Here is a 24,486-nt window from a genome sequence, read left to right on the forward strand (position 1 = left end):
GACTTTTATATTTGGGGTCATCTGAAGGCAATTGTCTATGCTGTGAAGGTACAAGATGTGCAGCACCTGAAACTATGGATACTGGAAGCCTGTGCTAGCATTTCTCCTGTGGTGTTGCTATCAGTGTGTGAAGAGTGGGAGAAGAGCGTTGCATTGACAATCCAACACAATGGGCAGCACATTGAACACATTTTATAAGTGGTCAGAAACTTGTAAATAACTCATGAAAGAATAAAGTTATGTTAAAACCAAGCACATCATTGTTTTTCTTGTGAAATTCCCAATAAGTATGATGTGTCACATGACCCTCTTCCTATTGAAAAAACAAAAGTTGGATTCAAAATGGCCAACTTCAAAATGGCCGCCATGGTCACCACCCATCTTGAAAAGTTTCCCCCTTCACATATACTAATGTGCCACAAAAAGGAAGTTAATATCACCAACTATTCCTATTTTATTAAGGTGTATCCATATAAATGGCCCACCCTGTATATCCCCAAGATTAGTGGGGATCCTACATATTCCAACGTATTTCGTAATTGCGTTCGCTGTGTATCAAGAAAGGCTGCCACCATTGCCGGTATTGTTTCACCCAGTTTTTTTACTAGCCAGACCCAATCTAAACTTACTGGCTTACATGTCCAGGATCCCACAAATGTGGACATCGCAAATGCATTTGCTGTTCTGTTATGAATAGCAGCATGGAGTTCATTTAAAATTCAGCAGTATATTAACTGCAATACCACATTTGTTGTATACATGGTCATGTGTCGGGAATGTAATGTCCAGAATGTGGGATGTACGATGAATGCTTTAAAGGTGAGAGTTCGGAAGCATTTGTCTGACATCCCACATTTTGGTTCGCGACATGTGTCCATGGTCAGCAAGCATTGTGCTGACCATCATCAATGTAGTTTTTCCAACATTTCCATCCAGGGCATCGAACGGGTCAGTGCTCCTATACGTGGTGGTGATCACAAACAAAAACTGCAAGACCGAGAGGTCTTTTGGATACTCAAATTGGGGACCAGGTTTCCCGCAGGAATGAATGAAAGACAAGATGTCATCCTGCATTATTGAAATTTTTGGTCTCTGAGGCATACCAGTCTATTTAAGGCTACAAATATTGTTAATATCAGATGTTTATATTTTAATTCTCCCATATATCAAAACAATGCTTATATGTAGGATAACCCCCCCCCCCCATTTCTTTTGGTTTGCATTTCACCTTTGCGGTGGGTGGAGCTCTTCCCTATATAGAAGGAATGGATTGTTGGGTTTGTGTAGTACGGCTAAGGCGGCTATGCCCACCGAAACGCGTCACTCCTTGGTTCGTGCATGCTGTGTTACATGTTCCTGTCGATGAAAATATAATAAATAGCAGCATTCTTATTCCGTGGTTGTGGTGCTGGATAGAGTAGTGCTATCAGACAGGAGAGAGCATAGAGGAGTAGTATCAGACAGAAGAGAGCTCAGCAGAGTACTATAAGACAGAAGAGATCACAAAGGAGTACTATCAGACAGGAGAGAACACAGAGGAGAACTATCAGACAGGAGAGAGCACAGAGGAAGACTATTAGACAGGAAAGAACACAGAGGAGAACTATCAGACAGGAGAGAGCACAGAGGGGTCCTATCAGACAGGAGAGAGCACAGAGGAGTACTATCAGACAGGAGAGAGCACAGAGAAGTAGTATCAGATAGGAGAGAGCACAGAGGAGTACTATCAGACAGGAGAGAGCACAAAGGAGTGCTAGCCCATCCTTACTAACTGGAATTTGCCCATGCCTGTGCTTCAGCTTGGACAAAGCCATCATTTTATAAGTCATCATTTCTATAAAAAGGAAATTAAAGGGGTACTCCGGTGAAAACCTTTTTTTCTTTTAAATCAACTGGTGGCAGAAAATTAAACATATTTGTAAATTACTTCTATTAAAAAATCTTAATCCTTCCTGTACTTATTAGCTGCTGAATACTACAGAGGAAATTATTTTCTTTTTGGAATGCTCTCTGATGACATCACGAGCACAGTTCTCTCTGCTGACATTATTATAATAATAATGCTTTATTTATTGCTTTCCTTAGTGTGATTTGAACCCAAGTCCCCAGCACTGCAAGGCAGCAGTGCTAACCACTGAGCCACCATGCTGCCCTTAGCATACATCTGCTATGCATGGTTGCTAAAATGGACAGAGATGTCAGCAGAGAGCACTGTGCTCGTGATGTCATCAGTGTTCCAAAAAGAAAGGAATTTCCTCTGTAGCATTCAGCAGCTAATAAGTACTGGAAGGATCAAGATTTTATAATAGAAGTAATTTACAAATATGTTTAACTTTCTGCCACCAGTTGATTTAAAAGAAAAAAGGTTTTCACCGGAGTACCCCTTTAAATTTTCTTATGAAGTATATTAGAAAGGTTAATGTTTTGCCAAGATGTACAACATATGAAAAGTTTTTGTATCTGACAGTGCCCATTTAAGGTCAATAACAGAAACAAAAATTTATAAAAAAGAAAGTAAATAATCAAAAGGGTTACCCAGGGGGCTTAGGGTGTTTTTATTTAAATAAAGGTTTTTAAAACCTGACGTGTGTGTCTCCTTCTTTTTCTTACTTATATTTGTCTTAATATTGGAAGCTGTCTGATAGCCGGCATCCATTACTAAGACAGGTTGGTTCTATCCTGTAAAATGTCTAATGCTGTCTAATGCTAACCCCTCCCCATTATTACAACAGTATTCACCTGCACTGAGAAGAGTTGGTTTCTGTCAGGTTCGCAGAATCAAAAAAATTATTATTAAGCCAGGATGCTGAGGTTTGGACTTGTATCTGGCTAGGTATGTAAAATTGGAGGGACCTCACATTATTTTATTTATGTACTTGAGGGTACCCGGAATTTCCCAGTCTACCTTCCTAAACCTTGTGGGAGACTCTTGTCCTTATATCCCAACCTCATATCCCATTCTCATATGCCATTTTCATATCCCATCCTCATATCCTGCCCTTATATTTGGTCCCAATATTCTGTGCTCATGTCCCGGCCTCATATCCTGACCTTACATCCTGATCTCATATATTGCCCTTAAAGGGGTACTCCGCCCCTAGACATCTTATCCCCTATCCAAGATCTCTCCTGCTGCACCCCTGTACATCAGCAGCCTGGAGCTGTTTGCCTCGTGGCTGATGGCGGATGATACAGGGTACGGGGTATCAAGACCTCAAGGTTGTGGCTTGTATAAGGGGGCATGGCTTACAACCCGGACTGACACATTCACCTGGAGATGCAGAGGTTGTTGAGTAAGGTGGGGCTGAGCTGTGATAAAGAGATGGTCGTTGAAAGACCTGTGATGTTGTTGTATTGGGCAAAAATTGGGTTTTTGGCCTTGAGATTAAACAAAAAATGGCATAAAATAGAAGGGGCATGGCTCCTGGAAAGAGTGTGGCTGCGGGAGGGCGTGGCTTGCAAGCTGGACTGACACACTCACCATGAGATGAAGAGCAGAGCTCAATGATTAAAGTACCAGAAGTCCTGAAGACTTGCATGGGACTTTAGACAAAAACCCTGACTCTCACAAATGGAGGTAGGTAAGGCTTAAATTAACTATCCTATATTTTTAGTTGACATATAAGGAATATATGTACTAAGTTTCATTGAAATATCTGCAACCATTAGAAAGTGATGTTGTACACATACATACAACCCTGACCTCTGGGACCCCTGTAAATAGGGGATACATTTTTTTATGAGTACACCTTTAAAGGCATCTAAGCATTCCATGAAAAGGTGTTAAGTCAATTGAAAATCAAAAAGAAAATGGTAATCTATTTACTTCAAACCAGACCAGCATTATGGGATCAAAATGACCCCTGCCATTCTGATAATCTAGTCACATGGATATTATGTTGTCTGCCATGCCTGCGCTAGCCAGACTCATCTGTTTATTAAATTGTACTTCAATTATTCAGCTCCTGCCAGAGCTGTATCCCATACTCTCTATGGCCTTCCGAGACTCAGTAACGGTTACTGCGCAGGTGCGAGCCTGCCAGTCCTTTGGTTGCCATCACGCCACTGATGCCCATCACTGATTGGATGTAGCGATACATAAATCAGATGCAGGCTTGCGTGATGACGTGTCCCTGGTACGCTCCAGCTGGGCAATGAGTCGCGTCCAGCGCCATTGAATATTAACACGCTGTTAACTGATGCACAGAAATGTATTTATGCTCGGCCGCTCTGTTATTGTAATGTTTTATTACACTGTAATCACCAACTATTGTTTGTATGAGGTATTGATTTTATGCACTTTTATGTTCTAGCATATGATCACTGTTTTTACGCTACATGTGATTTATAACGTATTTTGATATGCTTGTTTATACATGTGACTCACTAATTAATTGATTGCTATCATTGTTAACATTTGCATAAAAGACAACATTTATATCACTTTTGTTATGCTTGAGAAAGGTTGCAATCGGGCAACAGAAACGTCGCAAGACACTGGGTGAATAAACCACGTTACGCCAAGCGCTCCGGGTCCCTGCTCCTCCCCGGAGCACTCGCGGCGTTCTCCTCTCTGCAGCGCCCCGGTCAGACCCGCTGACCGGGAGCACTGCACTGACACTGCCGGCGGGGATGCGATTCGCATAGCGGGACACGCCCGCTCGCGTATCGCATCCCAATCCACTTACCTGTCCCAGTCCCCAGCTGTCACGTCCTGGCGCGCGCGGCTCCGCTCTCTAGGGCGCGCGCGCGCCAGGTCTCTGAGATTTAAAGGGCCAGTGCACCACTAATTGGTGCCTGGCCCAATCAGTGTAATTAGCTCCCCCCTGCTCCACGCCTTTATAACCTCACTTCCCCTTCCCAGCATTGCCAGATCTTGTTGCCTTGTGCCTAGTGAAAGCGTTCCTGTGATTGCCTTACCAGTGTTTCCAGACCTTCTGCCGTTTCCATTGACTACGAACCTTGCCGCCTGCCCTGACCTTCTGCTACATCTGACCTCGCCTCTGTCTAGTCCTTCTGCCCCACGCCTTCTCAGCAGTCAGCGAGGTTGAGCCGTTACTTGTGGATACGACCTGGTTGCTACCGCCGCAGCAAGACCATCCCACTTTGCGGCGGGCTCTGGTGAATACCAGTAGCAACTTAGACCCGCTCCACCGGTACGGTCCACGCCAATCCCTCGCTGACACAGAGGATCCACATCCAGCCTGCCGAATCCTAACACCACAATTTTTCACTATCCATCGTGTGCTGCTTTAATTTTTGCTATTTTGGATATCTTAAATAGACTCCTGACCAGAGTCCTGTCCTCTTGCACCCAGCATCTCTTTTTCCTTCTTTTGGGTTGTGCTGCCTCCTTCCTTGTACCTCTGTATGTATGTATAATATATATATATATATATATATATATATATATATATATATATATATATAAAAATATTGATTGATAGATAGATACAGTGCATAGTGAAAGTATTCGGCTCCCTTGAACTTTTCGACCTTTTGCCACATTTCAGGCTTCAAACATAAAGATATAAAACTGTAATTTTTTGTGAAGAATCAACAACAAGTGGGACACAATCATGAAGTGGAACGAAATTTATTGGATAGTTCAAACTTTTTTAACAAATAAAAAACTGAAAAATTGGGCGTGCAAAATTATTCAGCCCCCTTAAGTTAATACTTTTTAGCGCCACCTTTTGCTGCGATCACAGCTGTAAGTCGCTTGGGGTATGTCTCTATCAGTTTTGCACATCGAGAGACTGACATTTTTGTCCATTTCTCCTTGCAAAACAGCTCGAGCTCAGTGAGGTTGGATGGAGAGCGTTTGTGAACAGCAGTTTTCAGTTCTTTCCACAGATTCTCGATGGGATTCAGGTCTGAACTTTGACTTGGCCATTCTAACACCTGGATATGTTTATTTGTGAATCATTCCATTGTTGATTTTGCTTTATGTTTTGGATCATTGTCTTGTTGGAAGACAAATCTCTGTCCCAGTCTCAGGTCTTTTGCAGACTCCATCAGGTTTTCTTCCAGAATGGTCCTGTATTTGGCTCCATCCATCTTCCCATTAATTTTAACCATCTTCCCTGTCCCTGCTGAAGAAAAGCAGGCCCAAACCATGATGCTGCCACCACCATGTTTGACAGTGGGGATGGTGTGTTCAGGGTGATGAGCTGTGTTGCTTTTACGCCAAACATAACGTTTTGCATTGTTGCCAAAAAGTTCAATTTTGGTTTCATCTGACCAGAGCACCTTCTTCCACATGTTTGGTGTGTCTCCCAGGTGGCTTGTGGCAAACTTTAAATGACACTTTTTATGGATATCTTTAAGAAATGGCTTTCTTCTTGCCACTCTTCCATAAAGGCCAGATTTGTGCAGTATACGACTGATTGTTGTCCTATTGACAGAGTCTCCCACCTCAGCTGTAGATCTCTGCAGTTCATTCAGAGTTATCATGGGCCTCTTGGAGGCATCACTGATCAGTCTTCTCCTTGTATGAGCTGAAAGTTTAGAGGGATGGCCAGGTCTTCGTAAATTTGCAGAGATCTGATACTCCTTCATTTCAATATTATCGCTTGCACAGTGCTCCTTGGGATGTTTAAAGCTTTTTGGATCCAAATCCGGCTTTAAACTTCTCCACAATAGTATCTCGGACCTGCCTGGTGTGTTCCTTGTTCTTCATGATGCTCTCTGCGCTTTAAACGGACCTCTGAGACTATCACAGTGCAGGTGCATTTATACGGAGACTTGATTACACACAGGTGGATTCTATTCAGAGATCCTCACTGAACTTCTGGAGAGAGTTTGCTGCACTGAAAGTAACGGGGCAGAATAATTTTGCACGCCCAATTTTTCAGTTTTTTATTTGTTAACAAAGTTTGAAATATCCAATACATTTAGTTTCACTTCATGATTGTGTCTCACTTGTTGTTGATTCTTCGCAAAAAATTACAGTTTTATATCTTTATGTTTGAAGCCTGAAATGTGGCAAAAGGTCGAAAAGTTCAAGGGGGCCAAATACTTTCACTATGCACTGTATATATTAAGCTTCATAAACGGTATTCTATTCAGTATATGACTGAGGATCAGATATAATGAAAATACATGTATATCATTTGTTTTCTACACACATATGGGCAGAATGCTCTACTGTTTGATCTGGCTGCTGGAATGGTTCTTCCCATTACTAACATGCTGTAAAATAAACATTAGTTTAACTAACCTTTGGGAAACAAATATTTATCCATTACCATATCTGCTTACAGTGAACAATCCCATTGATTTTACAATCCACATCACGTGGATAAGGCCTCTCTGAAAGCTAAAGCTGCTTTTCTGTGTCCGCGGGTATCCTGCCTCTGCCAGTGATCGGCTAAGCTGTCAGGTTCTGCACTGAGTGTTCTTCTTGGAAGCTGTCCAGCACAATATTAATTTTCATCAATTTTAGCCAGAATTTACATTAATGGCAGAAATGTTTATTTAGGGTACATTGGCATGTGCATAGTTTCTGCTGGAGAACTGCTGAAGATTTGCTTTATCAGATTTTGCCACCCATTGAGGTCAATGGGATGCAAACTCTGCTGAAGCAAATCTGCATCAGATCTGCAGCAGAAAATATGCACATGTGAACTTACCCTTAATAAACATTTCTAAGGTCACCCTAAGGGTACGTCATTCGCACGTACATGATCTGCTGCATATTTTTCTGCATATATTCTGCATCTGACTTTGCAACCTATTAAAATCAATGGGTATGAAAATCAGTAGCAGAAAATATGCAGCAGATCATATACATGTGAATGTAACTTGAGATAGATTTTGTAATGTCTGTTTCTGTCTGCACCCGTAGTGTTTATTCTGCATAGCTCTGTTGTTTATGTTGGTTACTGGGACAACAACCTGAGCTGCTTGGGTGTGGTTGGAGTTTCTTCCCAGCCTATCTGTACTCTGGTTTCTTCTATCAATCAGGATTCTTCTTTCACCTATGCTCTCATGTATGAGAAAGTCACTTTCACTTGTGCTTTGCTTGTGAAAGTTACTAGTGGACTAAAGCTAGCACTCCTTATATCTCTATTGTCTATTTTGGTACTCTGATCTTTTGGCTTGGTTCTTGACTTCTTTTCTGATATTTGCATTGTAACTTCTCTATCTCCTGTTACCGACCTTGGCTAGACTGACAATAATTTGACTGACTGCTTGTCTTAGTGCATCTCTGTTAGTTTGTGTGCCTCCAGCTGTTCCTAGACTCCTACTGTTTTGTAGTTTATTATTTTGACTCTGTCTGACCTTGCACGTAGTTAGGAAGGAACCGTCTTCATGGCTGCAGACCCGTTGTTTAGGATGGGTATGCAAGTAGGCAAGGACAGAGGGTGTGGACAAGATTAGGGCTTCACTTTATCCCTGCTCAACATGACAGATTTATCAAAGAATCAGAATTTGTTGCAATATGTGTCAAACAAACTAGAAAATATTTTTAGCAAAAAAAGCATCCAGCAATCCAATGGCATTGTAAAACTTGCAGCTTAATTTAATCCATATGAAAGTCCAAATGAATATACAGTCTAAAAACAGGAACACAGAGGAATTTACACATTTCGTTGCAAACTATTTAATCATAAGTCTAAGGAAACTGTGTTCACTGCAGTTAACCCCTTAAGGACTTTTACCCTTTTTCACCTTAAGGACTCGGACGTTTTTTGCAATTCTGACCACTGTCACTTTAAACATTAATAACTCTGGAATGCTTTTAGTTATCATTTTGATTCTGAGATTATTTTTTCGTGACATATTCTACTTTAACATAGTGGTAACATTTTGTGGTAACTTGCATCCTTTCTTGGTGAAAAATCCCCAAATTTTATGAAAAATGTGAACATTTTGCATTTTTCTAACTTTGAAGCTCTCTGCTTGTAAGGAAAATGGATATTCCAAATATTTTTTTTTATTCACATTTCCAATATGTCTACTTTATGTTTGCATCATAAAATTGACGTGTTTTTACTTTTGGAAGACACCAGAGGGCTTTAAAGTTCAGCAGCAATTTTCCAATTTTTCACAAAATTTTGAAACTCGCTTTTTTTCAGGGACCAGTTCAGGTTTTAAGTGGATTTGAAGGGTCTTCATATTAGAAAAACCCCACAAATTACCCCATTATAAAAACTACACCCCCAAAGTATTCAAAATGACATTCAGTCAGCGTTTTAACCCTTTAGGTGTTTCACAGGAATAGCAGCAAAGTGAAGGAGAAAATTCACAATCTTCATTTTTTACACTCGCATGTTCTTGTAGACCCAATTTATGAATTTTTACAAGGCGTAAAAGGAGAACATTTATACTTATATTTGTAGCATAATTTCTCTCGAGTAAGGACATACCTCATATGTCTATGTAAAGTGTTCGGCGGGCGCAGTAGAGGGCTCAGAAGCGAAGGAGCGACAAGGGGATTTTGGAGAGTATGTTTTTCTGAAATGGTTTTTGGGGGGCATGTTGCATGTAGGAAGCCCCTATGGTGCCAGAACAGCAAAAAAAAAAAAACACTTGGCATACTCTTTTGGAAACTAGACCCCTTGAGGAATAAAGTGAGCCTTAATACCCCACAGGTGTTTCACGACTTTTGCATACGTAAAAAAATTTATAAAAAAATCTCACAAAAATGTGTTTCCCCCCAAAATTTGTAACCCCATCTCTTCTGAGTATGGAGGTACCCCATAAGTTGGCCTGAAGTGCACTACGGGCAAACTACAATGCTCAGAAGAGAAGGAGTCATATTTGGCTTTTTGAGACCAAATTTTGCTCTGGGGCATGTCGCATTTAGGAAGCCCCTATGGTACCAGGACAGCAAAAAAAAAAAACACATGGCATACCATTTTGGAAACTAGACCCCTCGGTGAACGTGACAAGGGGTTAAGTGAACCTTTATACCCCACAGGTGTTTCACGACTTTTGCATATGTAAAAAAAATTTTTTTTTTTACCTAAAACGTTTGTTTTCCCAAAAATTTCACATTTTTAAAAAGGGTAAAAGCAGAAAATACCCCCAAAATTTGTAACACAATTTCTCCTGAGTACGGCGATATGTGGCCCTAAACTGTTGCCTTGAAATACGACAGGGCTCCAAAGTGAGAGCGCCATGCGCATTTGAGGCCTAAATTAGGGATTGCATAGGGGGGGACATAGGGGTATTCTACGCCAGTGATTCCCAAACAGGGTGCCTCCAGCTGTTGTAAAACTCCCAGCATGCCTGGACAGTCAACGGCTGTCCGGCAATACTGAGAGTAGTTGTTTTGCAACAGCTGGAGGCTCCGTTTTGGAAACAGTGGCGTACCAGACGTTTTTCATTTTTATTGGGGAGGGGAGGGGGCTGTGTAGGGGTATGTAGTATTTTTTACTTTTTATTTTATTTTGTGTTAGTGTAGTGTAGTGTTTTTAGGGTACAGTCACATGGGCGGGGGTTCACAGTAGTTTCTCGCTGGCAGTTTGAGCTGCGGCAGAAAATTTGCCGCAGCTCAAACTTGCAGCCGGATACTTGCTGTAAACCTCCGCCCATGTGAGTGTACCCTGTACATTCACATTGGGGGGGGGGGGGGGGACATCCAGCTGTTGCAAAACTACAACTCCCAGCATGCGCTGACAGACTGTACATGCTGAGAGTTTTAGTTTTGCAACAGCTGTAGGCACACTGGCTATGTATCACTGAGTTTGTGACCTTACTCAGTGTTTCACAACCAGTGTGCCTCCAGCTGTTGCAAAACTACAACTCCCAGCATATACGGTGCATGCTGGGAGTTGTAGTTTGCAACAGCTGGAGGCACACCGGTCGTGAAACACTGAGTTAGGTAAAAAAAACTCTGAGTTTCACAACCAGTGTGCCTTCAGCTGTTGCAAAACTACAACTCTCAGCAGTCACCGGCAACCAATGGGCATGCTGGGAGTTGTAGTTATGCAACCAGCAGATGCACCACTACAACTCCCAGCATGCACTTTAGCTGTTTGTGCAAGCTGGGAGTTGTAGTTATACAACAGCTGAAGGTACACTTTTCCATAGAAAAAAATGTGCCTCCAGCTGTTGCAAAACTATAAGTCCCAGCATGCCCATAAGGGAATGCTGGGAGTTGTGGTGGTCTGCCTCCTGTTGTTGCATAACTACAGCTCCCAGCATGCCCTTTTTGCATGCTGGGAGCTGTTGCTAAGCAACAGCAGTAGGCTGTCACTCACCTCCTGGTGCTGCTCCGCTACAGGACAGTCCCTCGCCGCGGTCGTCGCTCCTGGGGCCCCGATCCCAACAGGGATACCGGGGATCTGGATCCCCAGCACCCGGGGTCTTCTTCCCGCACCCGCTCATGTCCTCCGGAAGAGGGGTGGAGCGGGTTGCGGGAGTGACACCCGCAGCAGGCGCCCTGATTGGTCGGTCGGTAAACCGGCTGACGAATCAGGGCGATCGTGAGGTGGCACCAGTGCCACCTCACCCCTGCTGGCTCTGGCTGTTCGGAGCCGTCAGAGACGGCCTCGATCAGCCAGTAATTCCGGGTCACCGGGTCACTGGAGACCCGAATGACCCGGAATCGCAGCAGATCGCTGGACTGAATTGTCCAGCGATCTGCGGCCATCGCCGACATGGGGGGGCATAATGACCCCCCTGGTCGATATGCCGGGATGCCTGCTGAACGATTTCAGCAGGCATCCGGCTCCGGTCCCCAACCGGCTAGCGGTGGGGACCGGAATTCCCACGGGCGTATGGATACGCCCTGCGTTCTTAAGGACTCAGAATGCAGGGCGTATCCATATGCCCTGCGTCCTGAAGAGGTTAAGGACCGAGGGTTTTTCCGTTTTTGCATTTTCGTTTTTTCCTCCTTGTCTTTAAAAAAATCATAACTCTTTCAATTTTGCACCTAAAAATCCATATGATGGCTTATTTTTTGCGCCACCAATTCTACTTTGTAATGACTTCAGCCATTTTGCCCAAAAATCTACAGCGAAACGGAAAAAAAAATCATTGTGAGACAAAATTGAAAAAAAAAAAAGCCATTTTGTAACTTTTGGGGGCTTCCGTTTCTACGTAGTACATTTTTTGGTAAAAATGACACCTTATCTTTATTTTGTAGGTCCATACGATTAAAATGATACCCTACTTATATAGGTTTGATTTTGTCATACTTCTGGAAAAAATCATAACTACATGCAGGAAAATTAATACGTTTAAAATTGTCATCTTCTGACCCCTATAACTTTTTTATTTTTGCGTGTATGGGGCGGTATGAGGGCTCATTTTTTACCATTTTTGCAGTGATAGGACTAATTTTTTCATGATATAAAAAGTGACCAAAAATGCACTATTTTGGATTTGGGAATTTTTTGTGCATACGCCATTGACCGTGCAGTTTAATTAACAATATATTTTTATAATTCGAACATTTCCGCACGCGGCGATATCATATATGTTTATTTTTATTTACACTGTGTGTTGTTTTTTTAGGGGAAGGGGTTAAATGATTTTTATTCACTTTTTTTCAAAATGTTTTTGCAGTGTTATAGCTCCTATAGGGACTATAACACTGCACACACTGATCTTTATCATTGATCATTGGTTTCTCATAAGAAACCAGTGATCGATGATTCAGCCGCTTGACTGCTCACGCCTGGATCTCAGACACTGAGCAGTCATTCGGCGATCGGACAGCGAGGAGGCAGGTAGGGACCCTCCTGCTGTCCTGTAAGCTGTTCGGGATGCCGCGATTTCACCGCGGCTATCCCGAACAGCCCACTGAGCTAACCGGCATACTTTCACTTTCACTTTAGACGCAGCGTTCAACTTTGAACGCCGCGTCTAAAGGGTTAATAGCGTGCGGCACCGCGATCAATGCCGCACGCTATTAGCCACAGGTCTTGGCCGTTGTTAGAGGCCGGGCCCGACCCGCTATGACACAGGGCCACGCTGTGGCCCCGCGTTGTAGATCGGGAGCGGACACATGACGTTCCAGTACGTCATGTGTCCTTAAGGGGTTAAAATACCTCAGGGCTTTTTTAACTGCAGTGAATACAATTTCCTTAGATTATGTACATAATCCACTGTGGATTTTCCTCTGCAGAAATTTAGCTGCTGAATTTCTGCAGCAAAGAATCTTCTGCAGATTTTTTTGTTACCTATTGACTTTAATTGTTGGGAATTTTCTGCAGCAGAATTTCCATTTAGAATTTCTGCATACTTCACTCAACTCTTTCTAGTGAATGGTTGAGGTCTGAACACTCAGACCCACACTGATCGAAATTTTTAGTTGACATAACAGGCAAACTTTAAGGCCATGTTTACACACAGTATAGGTCTCTTTGACCAGTAAAACGGACCAAAGGCGGATGGTTTAAAAATGGATAAAAAATGCAGTTTTTTAAATTCCATTGAATATCAAAAAAAAAAAAAAAAAATGGTTGGTAAATCTCATTTACTAAAACCTTACAGCTGTAATTTTACAGGATTCCTCAGTCAAGGTTTGGTGTCGGCACTGATTACTATAGCTGGTTATCCTGGGGAATAGCCATGAATTACTGCATGCTGTTATAGCTATGTGGTCTGTGGTCTCAGATGAATCGCATAACGGCCATGCCCCCCTACATCATACTATTCCCCCCATGCCCCCCCCCCCAAATTAAAACATGTTTTTTCCCACTGAAGATGACTGTGTAATGATCGAGCAAAGCGCTGCTAAGTTGATTTGGCCGAACATAGGGTGAGCAGTGCAGCATTTATCTACAGTTTTCTTCCTGTACTGATCTTTATGATCACTGCAGGAGTTGGCCAAAAAACAAGTTCCTGGGGTCTTATCAGGAAATCCTTTTACCAGCCTGTACTGTCACTGAGCCATGAGAAGGAGAGAGAAGAGAATGGCAGCAGTATGTGAGAGAAGGGGATGGGCATGCATGAAGGAAGATGTCCTACAGCCCATGAGCTACAAGTCTACCAAGATTTTGTCTAAAGGTCAAGGGGAGGGGTGTGGAAACACTCAACTATTTGTCACCACTATCAGTCAGCCCCACCATTAAAGTGGCACTCCGTCGCTAGACATGTTATACCCTGTCCAAAGGATAGGGTATAACATATCTGTTCATGGGGGTCCAGCCTCTGGGGACTCCGCCGATCACTGCAGCGGGATCCCAGTCATGTGGTGGGGTGTATATGTATATGCAGTGTTTTACTTTTTATTATGTGGTAGTGTAGTGTTTTTAGGGTACATTTGCACTGACAGGGGTTCACAGTGAGTTTTCCACTGGGAGTTTGAGCTGTGGCGGAAAATTTGCCACAGCTCAAACTTGTAGAAGGAAACCCACTGTAAACCCGCCCGTGTGAATGTACTCTGTACATTCACATGGGGGGGGAGGGCACCCCAAACTCTCAGCTGTTGCAAAACTACAACTCCCAGCATGCATTGACAGACCATGCTGGGAGTTGTAGTTTTGCAACAGCTGGAGGCACACGGGTTGGAATCACTGTGGAGCATACAGCAGCTGATAAGTATTGTAAGGATTAAGCTTAAATAGAAGTAATTTACAATTCTGTTTAACTTTCAGGCACCAGTAGATTTAAAAATAAAAAAAAAAACATTCCACTGGAGTACCTCTTTAAGGTAATGCTGCATGCAATACCACATTTTTTGTGTTATTTTTTTCATTTGGAAAATTGGGGTGATTTGAACTTTTATAATGGAAGGAGTACATTTAAAGTTTTAAAAACTATTTTGGAAAAGTGTATTTTTACACTTTCTATGGGGCCAAAGGGACTTGCATGAGCTATCATTGGATCGATCATGCAGATCAATGCAGTACTATTGGTTAAGGCTGCCAAAGGAAGAATCCCAGCAGCCACAGAGGCCTCAGGCTGCCGGGACAACAAATCACCTCCTTGCAACTGCATTGTGCACATTCATATGCACATAAAGGAGATTTAGATGCCACTGTAGGTTTTGACAGCAGCATCTAAATCGTTATTAGCTGGCAACTAATGGATAAATGGGCACTTTCACTAAAAACTTTTGACATGTAACAAGGACATGTCAAATGTCTTAATCAGTTGGGGTCTTAATGAACACCCACCAATCAGGAAAATGAGAGAAGTGCACAGTAGCATAATTCATTCTCTTGCTCCTAGCGATCTTTGTCTCACTGCCCCATAGGCGTATAATGGAGCAGCAAGAGAAGGATCTCTAGCTTTCCTGATTGACATGTTACATTTTTTAAAGTTTCGGGTGCACTGTAATAGCATTTAAATGTTTGGTAGCCTAATGCCTAATGGATAAAAGCTGCAAGGGGTTTAAATATTTCAAGAGTACCTATCATTTGTCAAAATTTATGACATGTCCTAGTGACATGTCAAAAACTGAGCGTTCAGACCTCCACCAATCAGGAGAATCAGCCAGTAGAAGTCAGCGCTCCCACAAGCTCCTCTCCCTGCCTCTGTGTCACGTGATCTAGACAACCTTCATAAACTTACATTGTGAGTTTGTCTTGATCATGTGACATGGAGCTGGGAGAGAATAAGCTGAGTACATACTTGAACCAATTTGTTCTCCCGATCGGCGGAGTGTCTGGCACCACTCATTGGGCGGAGAAAGACGTGATGGGCAATGTAACAACAGAATGTGACATGGTCCCCTCTACTTGGCTCCCTCAAAATAGAATAAACCTAAATTTCCTACTGTACAAGCGCCATTCAAAGTTATGTTGCAGTGCAGCGTCATCTATTGAAGAATGTGAACCCATGCTCAGAATACTGTTGCAATAAAGTTTCTGGGGCAACATGCAAGTGATAGATTTCTTTTAAATATGTCTATACCTTTGCACTAATAAGCCACCATAATAATCTGTTTAAGATTCAGGGAAAAAAGCCTTAGGCTCTGGTAGATCTAGATAAACAGATTCTTATCTAAAATTACAATGTGGCAAGATTAGCAATTCATTGGATATAATTTATGATACTATAAACAATATTATTACAAGACAGTTGTTAGTTACCTTTGATCTGATTTTTTTTTGAATTAGTGTAATTGTTAAGATTTAAACAGCAGGAATGTATTAAGGTATGATGAGATGGAACATACCGATATCCCAGTTATCACAATATCTGAAATACAAATTGTAAAGCCCTATTGTAATATATTTATTAGAACCCTTTATATAACATATAACCAACTATTTTAGTCTGAAAATTACTAAATTAATTATAAAAAAAAACTTATGCCCAGGCTCTTGGCCAAATCCAGCCTAAAAGCTATAATAATAATAATAATGATAGTAATGTTTATATAGTGAGAACCTATTCTACAGCACTCTATAATTCAGAGGGTGCATGTATAGACAAAATCAGGCATTACACAGTAACATGGGAATTGTCAGTTTAAACTAGTACAGCAGCTTTGTTTTGTCCAGCCTTTGCCTTTGGATTTGTTTTTTGGAGAAGCAAACTGGTGATGAAATGTGGGTGTATTTGTGAGAGACAACAATGCTTGTAATATTAGCCTAGCTGGCATCAGCAGGAATTTGCAGAGCCATGATAAAGTATTTTCCACGTATCTACTTACTAAACTTACAAGAAATAACTTGTAGTCACACTTTTTATTTCAGTTTTTTTTAATAGCTTCCATTTACTTTGATGATAAAGTAACCATAAATAATCCTTTTTTCCTCCGTTTGAGTCCTATATGAATAGTGTTGTTTGTCAAAAACAAAATATTTTTGTATATAGTTTTTACATCTCTTGTTGTATTTTGTATAAAATGAAAACTTTTTTTTTTTAAAAGGTCTATCCTCAGGAGAGGCCATTAATATTAGATCAGTGTGATAAGATTATAGAAATGGTATTATTTTACATCTACAAGAGTACGGCCACGTTCACACGGATCCGCAGTGTATATTACGCTGCGGATCCTCTGATGATAGACACCTACATTGGGCCGTCATCTGTGCCTGCTTGTAGCAGCAATCTGCCACTACGATCAGACACGCTGTGATGTACAAATCGCTGCGCGCATGTGCAGTATAATCGCACACATCACGGCTGCTCTCGGCCTTACTCAGGGAGCTTGGGAAGTGGCCGCAATGTGTGCGAGTATACTGTGCATGCGTGCGGCAACTGCTCGAAGTGGCGGGTTGCCGCTATGAACAGGCACAGATGGAGGTGCAATGTAGAATTGGTGGTGCAAAAAATACGCCATAATACAGATTTTTAGGCACAAAATTGAAAGAGTTATGATTTTTAAAGGTAAGGGGGAAAAAACGAAAGTGCAAAAAACTAAAAATGCCTGGTCCTTAAGGGGTTAAATTAGAGGGGCAAAGGATTAAAAGTAATATCAGGAAGTATTACTTTACTGAGAGAGTAGTGGGTGCATGGAATAGCCTTCCTGCAGAAGTGGTCGCTGCAAATACAGTGAACGAGTTTAAACATGCATGGGATAAGCATAAGGCTATCCTTCATATAAGATAGGGCCAGGGACTATTCATAGTATTCAGATTATTGGGCAGACTAGATGGGCCAAATGGTTCTTATCTGCCGATACATTCTATATTTCTATATGTTTCTATCTGAGGGGTTAATGGTGGACATTAGCATGATCACTAATGTCCGCCATTACCTGTGGGTCTCTGGCTGCTGATAGCTGTTACGCCGAGCGCTCCGGGTCCCCGCTCCTCCCCGGAGCGCTCGCTTCACTCTCCCCGCGGCAGCGCTCCGGTCACGTCCTCTGACCCGGGGCGCTGCGATTCCGCTGCCAGCCGGGATGCGATTCGCGATGCGGGTAGCGCCCGCTCGCGATGCGCACCCCGGCTCCCCTACCTGACTCGCTCTCCGTCTGTTCTGTCCCGGCGCGCGCGGCCCCGCTCCCTAGGGCGCGCGCGCGCCGGGTCTCTGCGATTTAAAGGGCCACTGCGCCGCTGATTGGCGCAGTGGTTCCAATTAGTGTGTTCACCTGTGCACTTCCCTATATCACCTCACTTCCCCTGCACTCCCTTGCCGGATCTTGTTGCCTTAGTGCCAGTGAAAGCGTTCCTTGTGTGTTCCTTGCCTGTGTTTCCAGACCTTCTGCCGTTGCCCCTGACTACGATCCTTGCTGCCTGCCCCGACCTTCTGCTACGTCCGACCTTGCTTTTGCCTACTCCCTTGTACCGCGCCTATCTTCAGCAGCCAGAGAGGTGAGCCGTTGCTAGTGGATACGACCTGGTCACTACCGCCGCAGCAAGACCATCCCGCTTTGCGGCGGGCTCTGGTGAAAACCAGTAGTGGCTTAGAACCGGTCCACTAGCACGGTCCACGCCAATCCCTCTCTGGCACAGAGGATCCACTACCTGCCAGCCGGCATCGTGACAGTAGATCCGGCCATGGATCCCGCTGAAGTTCCTCTGCCAGTTGTCGCTGACCTCACCACGGTGGTCGCCCAGCACTCACAACAGATAGCGCAACAAGGCCAACAGCTGTCTCAACTGACCGTTATGCTACAACAGTTACTACCACAGCTTCAGCAGTCATCTCCTCCGCCAGCTCCTGCACCTCCTCCGCAGCGAGTGGCCGCTCCTGGGATACGCTTATCCTTGCCGGATAAATTTGATGGGGACTCTAAGTTTTGCCGTGGCTTTCTTTCCCAATGTTCCCTGCATCTGGAGATGATGTCGGACCTGTTTCCCACTGAAAGGTCTAAGGTGGCTTTCGTAGTCAGCCTTCTGTCCGGAAAAGCCCTGTCATGGGCCACACCGCTCTGGGACCGCAATGACCCCGTCACTGCCTCTGTACACTCCTTCTTCTCGGAAATCCGAAGTGTCTTTGAGGAACCTGCCCGAGCCTCTTCTGCTGAGACTGCCCTGTTGAACCTGGTCCAGGGTAATTCTTCCGTTGGCGAGTATGCCGTACAATTCCGTACTCTTGCTTCAGAATTGTCCTGGAATAATGAGGCCCTCTGCGCGACCTTCAAAAAAGGCCTATCCAGCAACATTAAAGATGTTCTGGCCGCACGAGAAATTCCTGCTAATCTACATGAACTTATTCACCTAGCCACTCGCATTGACATGCGTTTTTCCGAAAGGCGTCAGGAACTCCGCCAAGATATGGACTCTGATCGCACGAGGCGTTTCTTCTCCTCGGCTCCTCTCTCCTCTGGTCCCCTGCAATCTGTTCCTGTGCCTCCCGCCGTGGAGGCTATGCAGGTCGACCGGTCTCGCCTGACACCTCAAGAGAGGACACGACGCCGTATGGAGAACCTCTGCCTGTACTGTGCTAGTACCGAACACTTCCTGAGAGATTGTCCAATCCGTCCTCCCCGCCTGGAAAGACGTACGCTGACTCCGCACAAGGGTGAGACAGTCCTTGATGTCTACTCTGCTTCTCCACGTCTTACTGTGCCTGTGCGGATGTCTGCCTCTGCCTTCTCCTTCTCTACAGTGGCCTTCTTGGACTCTGGATCTGCAGGAAATTTTATTTTGGCCTCTCTCGTCAACAGGTTCAACATCCCGGTGACCAGTCTCGCCAGACCCCTCTACATCAATTGTGTAAATAATGAAAGATTGGACTGTACCATACGTTTCCGCACGGAGCCCCTTCTTATGAGCATCGGATCTCATCATGAGAGGATTGAACTTTTGGTCCTCCCCAATTGCACCTCGGAAATTCTCCTTGGACTTCCCTGGCTTCAACTTCATTCCCCTACCCTGGATTGGTCCACTGGGGAGATCAAGAGTTGGGGGTCCTCTTGTTCCAAGAACTGTCTAAAACCGGTTCCCAGTAACCCTTGCCGTAACTCTGTGGTTCCTCCAGTAACCGGTCTCCCTAAGGCCTATATGGACTTCGCGGATGTTTTCTGCAAAAAACAAGCTGAGACTCTACCTCCTCACAGGCCTTATGATTGCCCTATCGACCTCCTCCCGGGCACTACTCCACCCCGGGGCAGAATTTATCCTCTCTCTGCCCCAGAAACTCTTGCCATGTCCGAATACGTCCAGGAGAATCTAAAAAAGGGCTTTATCCGTAAATCCTCCTCTCCTGCCGGAGCCGGATTTTTCTTTGTGTCCAAAAAAGATGGCTCCCTACGTCCTTGCATTGACTACCGCGGTCTTAATAAAATCACGGTTAAGAACCGCTACCCCTTACCCCTCATCTCTGAACTCTTTGATCGCCTCCAAGGTGCCCACATCTTCACTAAATTGGACTTAAGAGGCGCCTATAACCTCATCCGCATCAGAGAGGGGGACGAGTGGAAAACGGCATTTAACACCAGAGATGGACACTTTGAGTATCTGGTCATGCCCTTTGGACTGTGCAACGCCCCTGCCGTCTTCCAAGACTTTGTCAATGAAATTTTTCGTGATCTGTTATACTCCTGTGTTGTTGTATATCTGGACGATATCCTAATTTTTTCTGCCAATCTAGAAGAACACCGCCAGCATGTCCGTATGGTTCTTCAGAGACTTCGTGACAACCAACTCTATGCCAAAATTGAGAAATGTCTGTTTGAATGCCAATCTCTTCCTTTTCTAGGATATTTGGTCTCTGGCCAGGGACTACAGATGAATCCAGACAAACTCTCTGCCGTCTTAGATTGGCCACGCCCCTCCGGACTCCGTGCTATCCAACGCTTTTTGGGGTTCGCCAATTATTACAGGCAATTTATTCCACATTTTTCTACCATTGTGGCTCCTATCGTGGCTTTAACCAAAAAAAATGCTGATCCCAAGTCCTGGCCTCCTCAAGCAGAAGACGCCTTTAAACGACTCAAGTCTGCCTTTTCTTCGGCTCCCGTCCTCTCCAGACCTGACCCTTCCAAACCCTTCCTATTGGAGGTTGATGCCTCCTCAGTGGGAGCTGGAGCTGTTCTTCTACAAAAAAATTCTTCCGGGCATGCTGTCACTTGTGGTTTTTTCTCTAGGACCTTCTCTCCAGCGGAGAGGAACTACTCCATCGGGGATCGAGAGCTTCTAGCCATTAAATTAGCACTTGAGGAATGGAGGCATCTGCTGGAGGGATCAAGTTCTCCTGTTATTATCTACACCGACCACAAGAACCTCTCCTACCTCCAGTCTGCCCAACGGCTGAATCCTCGCCAGGCCCGGTGGTCTCTGTTCTTTGCCCGATTTAATTTTGAGATTCACTTTCGTCCTGCCGATAAGAACATTAGGGCCGATGCTCTCTCTCGTTCCTCGGATGCCTCAGAAGTTGAACTCTCTCCGCCACACATCATTCCACCTGACTGCCTGATCTCCACTTCTCCTGCCTCCATCAGGCAGACTCCTCCAGGAAAGACCTTTGTTTCTCCTCGCCAACGCCTCGGAATCCTCAAATGGGGTCACTCCTCCCATCTCGCAGGTCATGCGGGTATCAAGAAATCTGTGCAACTCATCTCCCGCTTCTATTGGTGGCCGACTCTGGAGACGGATGTTGTGGACTTTGTGCGAGCCTGCACTATCTGTGCCCGGGATAAGACTCCTCGCCAGAAGCCCGCTGGTTTTCTTCATCCTCTGCCTGTCCCCGAACAGCCTTGGTCTCTGATTGGTATGGATTTTATTACTGATTTACCCCCTTCCCGTGGCAACACTGTTATTTGGGTGGTCGTTGATCGATTCTCCAAAATGGCACATTTCATCCCTCTTCCTGGTCTTCCTTCTGCGCCTCAGTTGGCTAAACAATTTTTTGTACACATTTTTCGTCTTCACGGGTTGCCTACGCAGATTGTCTCGGATAGAGGCGTCCAATTCGTGTCTAAATTCTGGAGGGCTCTCTGTAAACAACTCAAGATTAAATTAAATTTTTCTTCTGCATATCATCCCCAGTCCAATGGACAAGTAGAAAGGATTAACCAGATCTTGGGTGATTATTTGCGACATTTTGTTTCCTCCCGCCAGGATGACTGGGCAGATCTCCTCCCATGGGCCGAATTCTCGTATAACTTCAGGGTCTCTGAGTCTTCCTCCAAATCCCCATTTTTCGTGGTGTACGGCCGTCACCCTCTTCCCCCCCTCCCTACTCCCTTGCCCTCTGGTCTGCCCGCTGTGGATGAAATTTCTCGTGACCTTTCCATCATATGGAGAGAGACCCAAAATTCTCTCTTACAGGCTTCATCACGCATGAAGAAGTTCGCGGATAAGAAAAGAAGAGCTCCCCCTGTTTTTTCCCCTGGAGACAAGGTATGGCTCTCCGCTAAATATGTCCGCTTCCGTGTCCCTAGCTACAAGTTGGGACCACGCTATCTTGGTCCTTTCAAAATTTTGTGTCAAATTAATCCTGTCTCTTATAAACTTCTTCTTCCTCCCTCTCTTCGTATCCCTAATGCCTTTCACGTCTCTCTTCTCAAACCACTCATCCTCAACCGTTTTTCTCCCAAATCTGTTCCTCCCACTCCTGTTTCCGGCTCCTCGGACATCTTCTCGGTCAAAGAAATTTTAGCTGCCAAAAAGGTCAGAGGGAAAAATTTTTTTTTAGTGGACTGGGAGGGTTGTGGTCCTGAAGAGAGATCCTGGGAACCTGAGGACAACATCCTAGACAAAAGTCTGCTCCTCAGGTTCTCAGGCTCTAAGAAGAGGGGGAGACCCAAGGGGGGGGGTACTGTTACGCCGAGCGCTCCGGGTCCCCGCTCCTCCCCGGAGCGCTCGCTTCACTCTCCCCGCGGCAGCGCTCCGGTCACGTCCTCTGACCCGGGGCGCTGCGATTCCGCTGCCAGCCGGGATGCGATTCGCGATGCGGGTAGCGCCCGCTCGCGATGCGCACCCCGGCTCCCCTACCTGACTCGCTCTCCGTCTGTTCTGTCCCGGCGCGCGCGGCCCCGCTCCCTAGGGCGCGCGCGCGCCGGGTCTCTGCGATTTAAAGGGCCACTGCGCCGCTGATTGGCGCAGTGGTTCCAATTAGTGTGTTCACCTGTGCACTTCCCTATATCACCTCACTTCCCCTGCACTCCCTTGCCGGATCTTGTTGCCTTAGTGCCAGTGAAAGCGTTCCTTGTGTGTTCCTTGCCTGTGTTTCCAGACCTTCTGCCGTTGCCCCTGACTACGATCCTTGCTGCCTGCCCCGACCTTCTGCTACGTCCGACCTTGCTTTTGCCTACTCCCTTGTACCGTGCCTATCTTCAGCAGCCAGAGAGGTGAGCCGTTGCTAGTGGATACGACCTGGTCACTACCGCCGCAGCAAGACCATCCCGCTTTGCGGCGGGCTCTGGTGAAAACCAGTAGTGGCTTAGAACCGGTCCACTAGCACGGTCCACGCCAATCCCTCTCTGGCACAGAGGATCCACTACCTGCCAGCCGGCATCGTGACAATAGCAGCCGGGAACTACCGTTCATGATGCAAGCGCAGCTTATATGCTCAATTCATAGATGCGGCGGGATGCAGGACGTACGTGTACATCCTGGGGCACTAAGTCCCAGGTGTCCAGGGCATACTTATATGCTCTGCATCCTCTAGGGGTTAATACATTTAGTGACATAGTGTCATAAAATCATGTTATTGTAAAGCTGGTAATCTTACACCATACATCTCAATACACAGTATATTGAGTTTAAAAATAATGGGGTATTCCAAAAAAAAACAAACTTTTTTCTTTTTTAGGTCAACTGGTTCCAGAAAGTTAACCCCTTAAGGACTCAGCCCATTTGGGCCTTAAGTACTCAGCAAATTTTATTTGTGCATTTTTGTTTTTTCCTCCTCGCCTTCTAAAAATCTTAACTTTTTTATATTTTTATCCACAGACAAGTATGAGGGCTTGTTTTTTGCATGACCAGTTGTCCTTTGTAATTACATCACTTATTTTACAAAAAAATGTATGGAGCAACCAAAAAAATACTATTTCTGTTGGGTAATTTATAAGAAAACCCCAATTTTGCTAATTTTGGAAGGTTTAGTTTTCACGCTGTACAATTTATGGTAAAAATTAAATTTCTTTATTCTGTGGGTCAATACAATTAAAATGATACCATGGTTACATACTTTTCTATTATTGTACCGCTTAAAAAAAAATCTCAAACCTTTTAACCAAATTAGTATATTTAAAATCCCTCTATTTTGACAACCTATAACTTTTTATTTTTCCATATAAGCGGCGGTATGATGGCTAATTATTGGCACCGTGATCTGTACTTTTTATTGGTACCACAATTGCGTATATAAAGCTTTTATTAAAAATGTTATTGCTTTTTTTTTGGGAATATGATGTGACAAAATTTTGGATTTTTTTAAACTTTATGCCATTCACCATACGGGATCATTAACATTATATTTTGATAGTTCGGACATTTACACATGCTGCAATACCAAATATTTTCATTAATTTATTAATTTTTTTTACACTTTTTGGGGGTAAAATCTAAAAAGAGACAATTACATTTTTTTATTTTTTTTGGGGGGGAGGGGATTTTTCACATTGTTTTCTTTTATTTATTTATTTTTTTACACTTTTTATTTATTGCAATCACTTGATTGCAGATACTGAACAGTGCTATGCATAGGGCATTGCATTGATCAGTATTATTGGCTATC

The 24,486-nt window shown here is 44.1% G+C and overlaps 1 protein-coding gene and 1 long non-coding RNA gene across 3 annotated transcripts in view; one reads left to right on the forward strand and one right to left on the reverse strand.

Annotated features, from left to right (window-relative positions):
• Positions 1-24,486, forward strand: part of LOC130362384 (uncharacterized) — a 92,785-nt gene that overhangs the window by 28,910 nt on the left and 39,389 nt on the right. The window lies entirely within an intron of this gene.
• The window catches only part of LOC130362347 (alcohol dehydrogenase 1-like), a 97,913-nt gene continuing 89,376 nt past the window's right edge, over positions 15,950-24,486 (reverse strand). Inside the window, exon 9 of one of the 2 annotated variants that reach the window (XM_056566663.1) lies at positions 15,950-16,107. In XM_056566663.1, coding sequence (XP_056422638.1) covers positions 16,059-16,107 — 49 coding nt within the window. In that variant the 3' untranslated portion in view covers positions 15,950-16,058. The remainder of the gene's footprint in view (positions 16,108-24,486) is intronic. The other variant, XM_056566674.1, reaches the window with a different exon arrangement.

The sequence above is a fragment of the Hyla sarda genome, chromosome 1, assembly GCF_029499605.1.
Source record: "Hyla sarda isolate aHylSar1 chromosome 1, aHylSar1.hap1, whole genome shotgun sequence".
NCBI lineage: Eukaryota > Metazoa > Chordata > Amphibia > Anura > Hylidae > Hyla > Hyla sarda.